The sequence below is a fragment of the Triticum aestivum genome, chromosome 5D (assembly GCF_018294505.1).
Source record: "Triticum aestivum cultivar Chinese Spring chromosome 5D, IWGSC CS RefSeq v2.1, whole genome shotgun sequence".
NCBI classification, from domain to species: Eukaryota; Viridiplantae; Streptophyta; class Magnoliopsida; order Poales; family Poaceae; genus Triticum; species Triticum aestivum.
Genome location: NC_057808.1, coordinates 497225476 through 497238081, shown reverse-complemented (window position 1 = coordinate 497238081; position 12606 = coordinate 497225476). Strand labels below are relative to the sequence as shown.

Below are 12606 nucleotides of genomic sequence, written 5' to 3'. Positions count from 1 at the left end.
TGTAACATTCTTGATGTTCAATAAGGCCTGCTACCTTTGCTAAAAAATCTCACTATAAGCGAGATATAGCTCCCTACGGATGCGCCGCTAAAGGTGGCAAATAGGAAATAAAGTGCGTCTACTTGTGGCCTTGTCTGCCTCTCACGCAGGTGGATGCGTCGGCCTGCCCCATCTGCACCCGCAAAGAGAAGAGGAAAACCCTAGAAAAATCCCCACCTTCAATTTTTTTATATAAATCCCCACCAATGCCGCCTACAAATTCCAAACAGCAATGTGATGTCATTTTTTTCTTTTCCAAACAGCAATAGCTTATCCACCCCCCCCCCCCCCCCCCCCCCAAACATCGCTCTTTTGATTCTTGATGAATCTCGATTTGGTTTGTTTCTTATTTTTAGTTTTGATGGTCCATGATGTTGTAGTGGTGATGACAAATTTGTGGACTAGAGTTTCTGATGCCTCCTCTTCAGTGGCATCTGCGGACGACCCCTTGGCTGTCTGAGCTCCCCCAAATTGATGATTTATCTGTGGAGTAGTCTGTATGTTTCTTACTGTTTGTTTCTTGGTTTGATGCGCGTTCGTTACCAATTCCTGAGGATGACTTGTGTTCCTCGCAGTAATTAGTCTCGGACGCTACAGCTATTCTCTTACGTGTGGTATGTCCTGATTGGTGGCGTTCTTTGTGCCAGCTTATATCCTGGAAACGTGTCCTTTATGTTATTTTTTCTTTCTGTTTTATAGATCTAATTCTTGGCGACCATGGCAGTTCTTTCTTGTTTGATATATGAATCTGATAGGTTTGACAAATTTTACTTTTTTTGAAACTCAAACTGATTAGTATGTATGTGGATGATGAGATCACAAGTAAAGATACAGTTATCCCTGTCTTACTTCCTTTGAAGGGTGCTGAGAATACTTGGAATCTGACACAGATTACTTCCATTGGACCTGGCTGGTGATTAATATGTATGTGGATGATTAGTATCTACTATGTGGTTTGTCTCGGTGCACTGTTCTTTTCCTGGTAGTAGCACCTTTTTGTAGTGTATAGAAGATCTTGGCCGGTGATGCAATGTATTGGTTGCTAAACAAACACATTGATTGCTTGGACCTGGACTCTGTTGATATGTCACATTGAATTGTCATGAACAGTTTTGTGAGAAGAGACTAATGGGCAGCTTCAAACTAGTCTTTCAGATCAATCTAGGTGCCCTCCGTTCTCTAATGCCCCTTGGTACTCCTGAAGATTTCAGCCTTCAGTAAAAAAAAGCTCAAAAGCTCAACTGGGCTCACAGTCACAGGCGTATACTCTGTTTTAGAGCAGATTAAATTCTCTAAAAAGGATGCCTTTTTTTTAGAGTATGCAAAATACGTACCGTACCTTTATAGAAGATGGAAAGAGTATTTACAAGAACTTGAGGCCTCAAAGCCACAGATCGGCTAAGGCAAAATGACACTCTACTCCTACTCCTACTACCTCACGCTACTACTCACACCACACGTTGACTCCTCTTCTTCCTGCTAGGGTCCACAACTGTAGCTCCTCAAAGATCTTTGTGACTAGGTCCGTAGCATTCATCCAACTAGAAGTATTGCGAAACACACAGTTGTTTCTTTGTATCTCTCATCCCATCTACCAGTAAAATATACGAGCACTAGGTCGGCGACCTTGTGCTCTGCCTGATTCAGAAGGAGAGGATGCACAAGCTCTCATCACCCTTGGGAAGATCCCTTTGCCATCCACAAAGTGCTGACTTCCGGAGCCTACAGACTGAAGAACCTGTAGAACGTAAGATAGTGGATAATTCCTGGAACATGGCCTGGCTGCATCGTTTTTACACTTGACTAAATACGTTTTGAATTTACAATTCAATTAGTTCGCTCCATGATGAACATAAATCACAACAATTTGTTCATATTGTGGTTGTCTGGGCATGCCTTGCACCTCTATTGAGTAATGCCTGAGCGCAACATTTGGCATAACTTGGGCTCCTAGAATATGGTGCTCCTGGGACAACCTATTTGATGGCAGGGTTTTGTTCGGAAGCAAAGATCCGTTTGCGTCTGTTTCTATTCTACTTTATTTTATAATCTTGCTATCTATGCGAAAATACTACTGCGGATTTATAGTCGGCATGCTGCGGCCACCACACAATGGCCAACACTCCTACCCCGTTTGATTCAAGTGTTGTGTGCATATCAGTCAGGAAACGTAGTGTGTTTGGTTTCCCGATTCTTTTGAGAACCCTTAGGGCTAAGGGCATCTCGAAAGCATGTGCCCTCAAAACTCTCGTAAATATCCAGATTATGGTGTCTGGACCAATTTTGTTCACTTTTGTCATCAAATGGGGACCCGTATATGTCCACAAACCAATCTAGATGTCTGAATTCTAGTATCATGGCAGCAAACAAATAATTGATTTACGGTTGTCCAGGCAGCATGTAGAGGTCTGCTTGACCCACTGTCAGTTGGACCATATGTCATCACGATCCATGTGCTTTGTCGTCCAGGTCCGCTTGGCCCAATTCTGCTATTCGGATCTGATGCTTATTTGAGGGACAAAGTTGAATGACCGGCTCCCGTGTCCTGTCCGTGGATCCATCCGTATGTGATCCACGAATGGACCCCGGATGAATAGTGTGTTGGCTTTAGCGAATAGCGTTGGAGATGCCCTAACTCAAACCAACCCACTGTCTTAACATCTTCATCTTTGTGCTTATTGCGTACTCGAGAGGTCACGCGCTCTTGCAAACTCGAGGTGTCACATTCTCTTCTTCAACTTTGACTATCATTTCGGCCTCTTTGCTGTAGCTCAAGTGGGCTGTCTTAAGTTTTAAATTAAAATTAGCACCACTAACACGATGACTCGAAAATAGATCTAACAGAACGGTGCTATGGTCAGGATTTATTTATTTTCTTGTAAGTGGTAGTCCTAATCAACATTCAGATTGGGAAATGACTGTCTGCCTTTTCCCTTTACACCGAATGGTAGGCATTGACTCCAGCACGCAAGTCCATCCACCTATTGTGCATGAAGTTCAGGCCTTCTCTGGGTCTCAGAAAAATGAAAATCAATGAACTGCACAAGAATAACAGGTGCAGTTTTATGTAAATAACTGCAAACAAAGTAGTTAATCCCAAAAGATGTTACATGAGGAATTTGCAGTAATTCGCACAGGGAAAAACAGCCACATGATATTTCTCAAAAAAAAATCCATATAACATTTAACAGTTTTGCTAAAGCACATCTAGATGTACCATAAGTATTGCACATCTAAGTCTTACGTCATTGATCTTACACGGAGATTCGTGTGGGTATTTATTTTTATCTTTTCTTTTTTCTTTCCATACTTGATTGTGTCACTTAGATGTGCAATAACTATGACACATCTAGATGTGTCCTAGACAAACCCAACATTTAAATATTCTTTCTCTGAAATGTCTTTAGAAAAAGAAGGATCACCCCGCCTCTGCATCATTACGATGCACACAGCTATATTAAAGTTTAAAAGTATCAGTCTCCAATATGAAAATATCTTTCTATAATGATGTTGAAACTAATTTGAATCTCGATTTAATCCCCGGTTGACACGTGGGAACATTTCCTCTTCCTACGGGAAACGAAACGATCTCCGAAATTCTCCTCTTCCAAAGAAATCATCATTCCTTTTCTTGCAACATGTACAAGGAATTTTACTGTTCTCTCAAATTCCTTTGAAATCCAGAAATCCCTAGATAGCTTCCTTCCCAGTTAGCACTCCCCAAAACAAAGCTTTTAAAATATTCTTGGAAAAAATAACATGAACCCTGAAAGGAGACTTATGAGTGACACTGAAGACTCATCACAAGTTGGTGCATACAAAGGCTGGAATCTCCACACACGAAACACATACACTTTTCTGCTGAGAGAACCTCCCTTTTGGGCGTGCTTTTTTGGCCTAATGCAGCATGATGCTACATCCATGACACGGCAGTAAAGGTCTAGTAGTAATCTATGCATTGTCCACGAAACAAACACAAGTCATCCATCCATCCATCTACGAGGAAAGAATTCTAAAGCAATTGGGAAGAGGCGGTGGCCATGTCGCTGGACTCCAATTGCGCCAATTTGCGCGGCGCATCCTGCGATTGGTTCCATATTCCGCGGTTTTCCACCGGTGATGCAAGAGGATGCGTCTCTCGTCATAATTCATGACATGGAGCTTTCGGTTGCTCTGCATTTGATGATTTGCTCTCTCTCCCTGAGGATATCTTCTGGACCAGATTTGTCATAATCATCGCTTGACGCATTATTGTGAAGGCAAGGTGGATGAGGTGCGTCTGAAATACGCTTATTTCCGAAGAACTTACTACATATTCTCTCTCTCTTTCACACACACAGTCTTTCTATGGAAATACAAATGCTCACACACAAGTGCACTCCCAAAAAGGCATGCGCACACACTTTGACCCTACAAGCATGTCTGAGTCGGCAAATCTCATCATAGGCACCTCGTACTCGAGGTGCACAACGTATCCCACTAAGGAATAGCGCCGAAAATTACAAAATAAATTCATGAAAATACGAGCACTCTTCTCCAAGAGACCAAACCGGTAAATCTCATCATAGGCACCTCATAGTCAAGGCGCAAGACGTCTTCCACTAGAAAATAGCGAAAAAAATTGTGGAATAAATTCAGAAAAACACGAGCACTCGTCTGAGAGTGCAAGTATATGACTTAAATCCAGATGGGTGTATTCTAGCACAGGATACCTAACCAACCGAGCATAGTTACCAGTTTGCGAACATAATCTCTATAGCTCCATTCTGACTAGACTGAGAATTCGGGGCGTGGACCCTCTGCCCATTTGGCCCTCGAATAGCAATGAAATGGAATTCGATGCAATGCAACCCGGCCAACTCAACCCAAGCACATGGAATCGTCCAAAGTCCTTGGAGAAATATACGATCCTCGTTTATTCCCCCATATCTCCGAACTAATTCCGTGTATCATTCCCAGCCGGTTTCTCCCTATAAAACCCCTTGTAACCCTCTGCCTGAATGCCACAACAGAGCGGGCAGCACGGGTGAAACCCCTCAGCCGCTAGGATTCACTCATCCTGATCAGGTGCTGCAAGAAAGTAATACCCTCTCTCCCTTTGTGTTTCCTTTACATGGTAGTGTGCTAGTGTTAGCAGTGATCACATGGCCAGAGAAAGATCAATGAGTTACTGATGGTTTATCCAAGCTCTGAACTCTGTACTAGTACTAGTATTATGCAGCTTTGATTGGGCTTGTTCATCTACGGCTACCTAATCCGGGATCTGATTATGAGAATATTTGCCTTCATTATCCTCTGATTTGAGAATATTTGCCTTCATCATCCTCTGATTTGAAAGCATCACCTTAATTATCATTATCTGCACTGATAGTGGGGCGATTGTTTTGTCATTCATTTTGGGGCATTAAAAAAGAGATAGCATAAAACAGGACAAATAATGCAGGCCTTGCATAATCTGGAATCCATGCATCTAAAAGCAGCTAAACCACTTTTCGATCCCTATTGCTTCTTCTTCTTCTCCACATGATTTTGCTGCCCGTTCTGGGATTGTCCTGCTCCCCCAATCTGCCCCTACTTTTCGGCGAATGCATCTTCCTGGAACTTATGCCCTCTTATCTTGAGCCAAAGTTGGCATTAGCCATACTAATAGGTTCGTTTAATTATCATACCAGCCCTGTCCATGACATATGATATATTTCTTGTCACCATATGACACAAACAAAATATGGCATATGTGTTGTCAATCAAATAAATAAATAACATACGGCATATGGCATATGCTTCACACATCCTAGGCAGACCATCAGCTAGCCTTAATCCGAGTTTGCCAACAACCCCCTGACCCATGGGATACACGTGTCTTTGTGTCCAATTATTTAGATTGCGCTATGCAAAACAGTGCAAGACTGCATGGTTAGCCAAATAATTCCACGGAGCATCGCAGCTGAGTCAGCCATGTGCTTTTTCGCCAAGTTGCTTCTGAAATTTCCATCTCTTACAGGCGGCCAAAGTACAGACAACTGATTTCTACAGTAGTAGTATCACTCAACTGCTAGACCAAGTTGTTGAGCTCTAACTGTAGCTGTAATTAAGTACTACTCCCTCCATTTCTAAATATAAGCTTTTTAGAGATTTTGGTACAGACTACATACTGAGTAAAATGAGTGAATCTACACTCCAAAACATGTCTATATACATCTGTATATAGTCCCTATTATAAAATCTCTAAGAAGCCTTATATTTAGTACGTACTCCTTCTGTAAACTAATATAAGAGCGTTTAGATCACTAAAATAGTGATCTAAATACTCTTATATTAGTTTACGGAGGGAATACTTGACTGTTTGACAGACATGTATTGTAAGCATGAAGTGTCAGGGATCACATGTTACACGTGCATGGATGCTCAGCACCGTCAGCGTATCAGCAGTTTGCCTGGCGCAAGCTGTACAAGCCCGTACATGCACACCTCAGTACAGTGCATACATACAACCGATTTGAGCAATCTGAAATTGCCACATGCAGAGGCTTCCTTGAACACCCCTTCCACTGGCTTGCGGCTCAAATTCTGGGCATTTTCTCAGCAAAACAAGCGCAGCTGTCGGCAGTCTGAATCTTCATTCAGATGTTGGCCCTAGAACAGTGTTATTTTTGTACTGTAGATGTTAGTAAGCTCCTACTAGCACGTATAGATAGCACCTCTAAACTAAATAAAAGTGTAGATGGTCGATTCCATGGCATAGATTGACGCTCTTCAATCTGGTACTAGTAGGCTAGGAATAGTTAATTACGGTATTGATTACAGACAGGGCTCGGGTTTCCAGGGAAATTAATTGCAGGCAGGCCGAGAACCAGATCTTGTTCTTATCCTGGTAGAGACAAAAAAAACAAAAACAAATTAAAATTAAAAAGAAAAAAAAAATCTCCTCTGCTTTTTGAACGGAACCCAAATCCACCGAGGGGTTCAGTGTGCCTACATATGCATACGGCCTACCTGAAACTCCTCCATAGTCTTTGTGCCGCTGCCTCCCCCCTGCTCTCGCCACTAACAACACTTCGCCGCTACTCTGCTCGTCGGTAATATAAAAGCAGATTATCCTCTGGTTCCTCGCGCAGAGTTTAATCTTTTTGTCTCGTGTGATTTGGTTTCTCGGATTTTACTGATGATGTTGGGTTCTCGATCTCTTTTTCAGGCGCGGCGGCTCCGGAGGGGGAATTTCGTCGAGCAGGATGAACGCATTGGCGGCCACCAGCCGGAACTTCAAGCAGGCGGCCAAGCTGCTGGGCCTCGACTCCAAGCTCGAGAAGAGCCTGCTCATCCCCTTCAGGGAGATCAAGGTGATTATTCCTTGATCCCGGATTATACATATTTTGCTGTGAATGAGTGAATCTGGATAGCGATTTACGCTCTTTGTTCTATGGAGTTCAGTGGTTATTGAGAAGTAGTATCACCTTGGTCCTTGGGGACTTATGGTAGTTGACCTGCGATTATTTCTTATCTGGTCTGTAAATTTATGAGTTTCTGGTTAGGCTACCAGATTATCTTCGGATTTGACATTTTCCAACCTACTACTTCACTTGATTTTTTTTTTTTTTGCGAGAGACTTCACTTGATTTTCTTTCACACTCTCTTGCTTGCCGTAGCCCGTATCCATGTTAATTTATTCTGTTTTTCCTGCTGAATATGGCAAAAAAGTTGTTGAACTGGCCTCTTGGCCACTTACTCTGTAAGGTTAAACTGTGTCCAGGACCCTTCTAATTTATGAGCATGTGTCCTGTCTATGTGAGGTGAACTGTTTGTTCCATTATTCAGTATAACAATGAAGCTTGTGGTTGCAGGTTGAGTGCACAATTCCGAAAGATGATGGGACATTAGCATCCTATGTTGGGTTTAGGGTGCAGCATGACAATGCCAGGGGCCCTATGAAGGGTGGAATCAGATACCACCATGAGGTGAGCAACTGAGCACACATAAGTATATATATTCCTGGGTTCTTCTGTTCATCATGACACAACCAGCCATTAAGCACTTGATTCTTGCCGCACTGTCGCCGACTTGAAATGGTCCTTCAGCATAAATTCGATCTCCTTCAGGAACCTGTCAGATAGTTGAATGACTTATTGTTCAGCCCATACCTAGCTATGCAATTGCAATGTCTACTTGCAGTAAAGCAGAACAAAGCTATTTTGGAAATTAGTCACATCTCACTAAAGCTACTACACTGGATCACATTCTGACTTGGTTTCCATAAAATTCGATCATGTGCATGCAAGTTCAAGACACTGGCAACCATGATCGTAGTAAGTTCTTGCACTGACAAGCTATGATAAAAATTCAGGTTGATCCTGACGAGGTCAATGCCTTGGCGCAACTGATGACATGGAAAACAGCCGTGGCCAATATTCCGTATGGAGGCGCTAAAGGTGGCATCGGATGCAGTCCTGGAGACCTGAGCATATCGGAGCTCGAGCGGCTTACCCGAGTTTTCACCCAGAAAATTCACGACTTAATTGGCATCCACACCGATGTTCCAGCTCCCGATATGGGCACCAACGCACAGGTATTTATTGTCCATTGCATATTTATTATTTCTCTGCAGAGTGTTGTGAGAATTATTCATCTGTATTCTGATGTGGATTCTTTTGCTTGTTTCATTCATGGCTTTCAGACAATGGCATGGATACTGGATGAGTACTCAAAGTTCCATGGCTACTCACCTGCTGTGGTGACAGGAAAGCCTGTGGTAAGTATTCATCCTGAAACTCTATCATGTAATGTGCAACGGAAATGTTGTTTGCAGATGAAAAGTGGGAGCACCAGGATTTGAATGTCCAGAGAAATCTGGTTTCTAGTTATCCCTCTTCGCATGTTCCTGAACTTTTTTGCTCAACGCAGGACCTTGGAGGATCACTGGGAAGAGATGCAGCTACTGGAAGGGGAGTTCTGTTTGCCACTGAAGCCCTACTTGCAGAGCATGGCAAAGGCATTGCAGGCCAGCGTTTTGTAATCCAGGTAATTAAATAATGTGTAGGCTAATGAGTTAAGCTCTTTGAATTTAAAATGATGAAAAGTAATTGAACTGAGGATTCAGTGTGGTGTGAGTCATGAAGCCTCAATCTATTATTACAAACATAGATTTAAGAAATATGTACTAGTTAAAAAGTGGCCGTCAGTGGATCGCACAATACGCACTTTTGTACTTTATGGTTACAAAAGGGAGTAAGACCAGAACTTTTCTTACTAAAAAGAAAGTAAGATCAGAACTATGTTTCTTCACCTACATTTTGCAGAGATAAGCAATTATTGGCCGCTTGCCTTTTTCAGGGGTTTGGTAATGTTGGCTCCTGGGCTGCTCAACTGATCACTGAAGCTGGAGGCAAGGTGATCGCCATCAGCGATGTCACAGGGGCCGTCAAGAACTCCAATGGCATTGACATAGCCAAGCTGATGAAGCACTCGGCGGAGAACCGCGGGATCAAGGGCTTTGACGGAGGAGACGCCGTCGACCCAACCTCGCTGCTCACGGAAGAGTGCGACGTCCTCATCCCGGCAGCACTGGGAGGAGTCATAAACAAGTAATCTTCTCCTTTCTCCTCGTCCCAGCTCACTTCATCCTACCTTCTATCAGATTACTCCTCCGAAGTTCAGTTATACTAGTATCCTCCTGGCTGTTATTTTTTTCAGTATCTGAAAACATTTTTGTTAACAAAAAGGCTGTTCTTGACCATGATTTTCTTCTTCTCCTAGGGACAATGCTGATGCCATCAAAGCAAAGTACATCATCGAGGCTGCGAACCACCCGACAGACCCCGAGGCCGACGAGGCAAGAACACCCAAAATTTTGCCACAAAACAAAGCTCGCATTTGTTGACATAATTCAGTTCACACACTGACTGACAGTGGAGAAATGCACATGTTCGTGGTGCAGATTCTGGCGAAGAAGGGGGTGCTGATCCTGCCGGACATCCTGGCCAACTCCGGCGGGGTGACGGTGAGCTACTTCGAGTGGGTGCAGAACATCCAGGGGTTCATGTGGGACGAGGAGAAGGTGAACCGGGAGCTCAAGACGTACATGACCCGCGCCTTCCGGGACACCAAGGAGATGTGCCGCTCCCACCACTGCGACCTCCGCATGGGCGCCTTCACCCTCGGCGTCAACCGCGTCGCCCGCGCCACCGTCCTCCGCGGCTGGGAGGCCTGATCGCTCGCCGGCCGGCATCCTGCAATGCCCGTGCTCTCTCGCCGTCTCCATGGGGATCCCGTCGAAGTCGCAACTCAACAAAAAAGTTCAATAATCGAGCCCGTGTGTTCTCTCATACATAAGCTCCGATCTCTTGGAGACTGACAGAACAGTAGCAGCACCACCTTCTTGTAATCCGCGGCTGAGAGTGAAACACAGCAATGTAATTCGGTTTCTTTTCTTGGTAACATTTGATCGTGTTGATGATGCGTGAGTCAATTTTATTAGCATCGCATGGCAAGGCAACAAGCCAACGACGTCATGAACTGCGTAAGCCGATGAGTGGGTCGTCGTCTGTGGAGATGAGGCTGTAGACGACCACGTCCTTGGCGTCGCGGTGGCTCCGCAGCACGGCCTCGCGGCGGAACCCGGCGTCCTCCACCGCGCGCCGGGACGCGGCGTCGTCCGCGTCCACCAGCGCCTCCACGCGCTCCACGCCCTCCAGGTCCCCCAACGCCGCGGTCGCCGCGCGCCTCAGGGCCGCCGCGGCCACGCCCGTGCCCCGGTGCGCGCGCGCCAGCGCGGTTCCGACCTCCGCGCGGCACCGGTCCTCTGTGCGCGACACGGTCACCGCGCCCACGATGGCGCCGCCGAGGCAGACTGCGCGGATCCAGGTGTGCGGAGGGTCGGTGCCCCGGAGGAACGCGAGCAGGGCGTCGCGGGGCGGGGAGAAGTAGACCCCCGACGCCATGGAGGCCGTAGGCGGTACCAGTACGGGGTGTTCCGCCCACGCCGTCATGGCGTCGGCGAGGTCGAACGGCCGGAGGGTCACCTCGTCCGCGCGCTCCGGCGTCCGGGCTGCCGCTTCTCGCTCCATCGATCTCCGAGCCTAGTTCGTTGGACAGAGTGAGACGCTGGACGCACGAGGCCAAGGCGAGTGAGTGGCTTACATACCTCATCCTCATGTGATGGGGGCAAGGGGTCGCCGGAGACGAAGCCGTAGACGACGAGATCCCTGACGCGGCCCTTGTGCCAGTAGTGGCGCCGCAGGACGCCCTCGCGGCGGAACCCGGCCTTCTCCGCCACGCGCTGCGACGCCGCGTTGTCCACGTCCACCAGCGCCTCCACGCGCGCCAGCCCCTCCACCTCGCCGAACACCGCGGCGAGCGCGGCCCTCACGGCGGCGGTGGCCACGCCCCTGCCCCAGTGCGCGCGGGCCACCACGTAGCCGAGCTCCCCGCGGCACGGGTCAGCCGTGGGCTCCAGGGACACCGAGCCGACGGGGCGAGCGTCGCCGGCGAGGCAGATGGCGCGGTACCACTGGTGCGAGAGCGCGGTGTCCCGGATGTGGGCGAGCAGGGCTTCCGTCTCCGTGGACGCGAAGGGCGCCCAGCGGCAGAAGGCGGCGACCTCGGGGTCGGACGCCCATGCCATCATGGCGTCCACGTCCGAGAGGTCGAAGCGGCGCAGGGTCACCTCCGTCGCCATGGGCACACGCGCGGCGCAGGGGTCGCTGAGCGTGGAGCAGCTACAGTAGTGACGACAGTAGGTAGAGCTTGGGCATGGATGTGCAGCTGCCGGTCGTAGCTGAAGGTCCTACCGTACCGCAGTTGCACATCCTCGTCCAAGCTCTAGCTAGGATCGTACGTAAATGAGTTCGTTGCACTGACTGATCTGTGGTGCGCTGTTGCACCTTGCACGTATCGGACCGACCGTATATATAGCCCAAGCTGGCTACCTAAGTAAGTACCTAGCGTGCAGTGGTGGTAAACCAACCATACACGACGAGTATAATTCCACAGGCACCTTTAAAGGTGGGGCAGCACTGGGCGCCGGTGCGGCCGAAAGTTTCGGCCGGTCTGCCCCAGCCGCCCGATCTGGCTGCACGAGACCATCAGATCGCAACTTCTTATTCTATTTTTTCCTTACCTTATCCTCGTCTTCAGCGTCTCCAGCAAACAGAGAGAGGAGCGAGCCAGTCAAGGCCGCCATGGATGCGCGACCACGAAGCCCGCGCTTGCCGCCTTGGCACCGCCCGTGCTCGTCGCCCTCGTCGCCGGTGGCGCTCGTCGCCCCGGCCATGGCGCCGCCTGCACTCGTCGCCCCGGCCGCCCGCTGCATCGCTCGTCGCCCCGGCAAGGGCGCCGCCCGTGCTTCGTCGCACCGGCCATGGCGCCGCCCCGCGCTCGTCGCCCCGGCCGTCCGTGCTCGCCGTTCTGGCTGCCCGCACTCGCCGGAGATCCCCAAGCTGACCCGTGGTAGGAAATCTACTAGTGTTTTCTGGCTAACCGATGCTAAAGCTGGTTCCAGCAAAAAATCATGCGAGTTGTAGCTTTTTTTTGTCATGGATGCAGCTCCGCCTCATCAATGATTGACTCGTTCCAGCA

The 12606-nt window shown here is 47.6% G+C and overlaps 2 protein-coding genes and 2 non-coding genes across 5 annotated transcripts; 3 read left to right on the top strand and 1 right to left on the bottom strand.

Moving 5' to 3' along the window:
- The first annotated feature begins 412 nt into the window (after positions 1-412).
- Positions 413-507, top strand: LOC123126407 (small nucleolar RNA Z157/R69/R10). The gene has a single exon (XR_006461660.1). It is a non-coding gene; the product is annotated as a small nucleolar RNA Z157/R69/R10 (small nucleolar RNA).
- Positions 508-838: 331 nt separating this feature from the next.
- Positions 839-931, top strand: LOC123126360 (small nucleolar RNA R38). Its single transcript, XR_006461641.1, has one exon. It is a non-coding gene; the product is annotated as a small nucleolar RNA R38 (small nucleolar RNA).
- Positions 932-5100: 4169 nt separating this feature from the next.
- LOC100682519 (glutamate dehydrogenase 1, mitochondrial) lies at positions 5101-10483 on the top strand. 2 transcript variants are annotated; one of them, XM_044543633.1, is made up of 9 exons: positions 5101-5119; positions 7232-7376; positions 7878-7991; positions 8378-8599; positions 8708-8782; positions 8935-9051; positions 9364-9614; positions 9787-9862; positions 9968-10483. In XM_044543633.1, exons 2-9 carry the CDS (start codon positions 7269-7271, stop codon positions 10238-10240), a joined length of 1236 nt encoding a protein of 411 aa, XP_044399568.1. In that variant the 5' UTR covers positions 5101-5119; positions 7232-7268; the 3' UTR covers positions 10241-10483. The 2 variants fall into 2 exon arrangements, with proteins under 2 accessions (XP_044399568.1, XP_044399567.1); XM_044543632.1 differs by lacking the exon at positions 5101-5119 and adding an exon at positions 6865-7115.
- Positions 10308-11929, bottom strand: LOC123123167 (uncharacterized). The gene is made up of 2 exons (XM_044543634.1): positions 11174-11929; positions 10308-11108 (listed from the first exon to the last, which is right to left on the bottom strand). The coding sequence occupies exons 1-2, from the start codon at positions 11705-11707 to the stop codon at positions 10539-10541; spliced, it is 1104 nt and encodes a 367-aa protein (XP_044399569.1). The 5' UTR covers positions 11708-11929; the 3' UTR covers positions 10308-10538.
- Between the last annotated feature and the right edge of the window lie 677 nt (positions 11930-12606).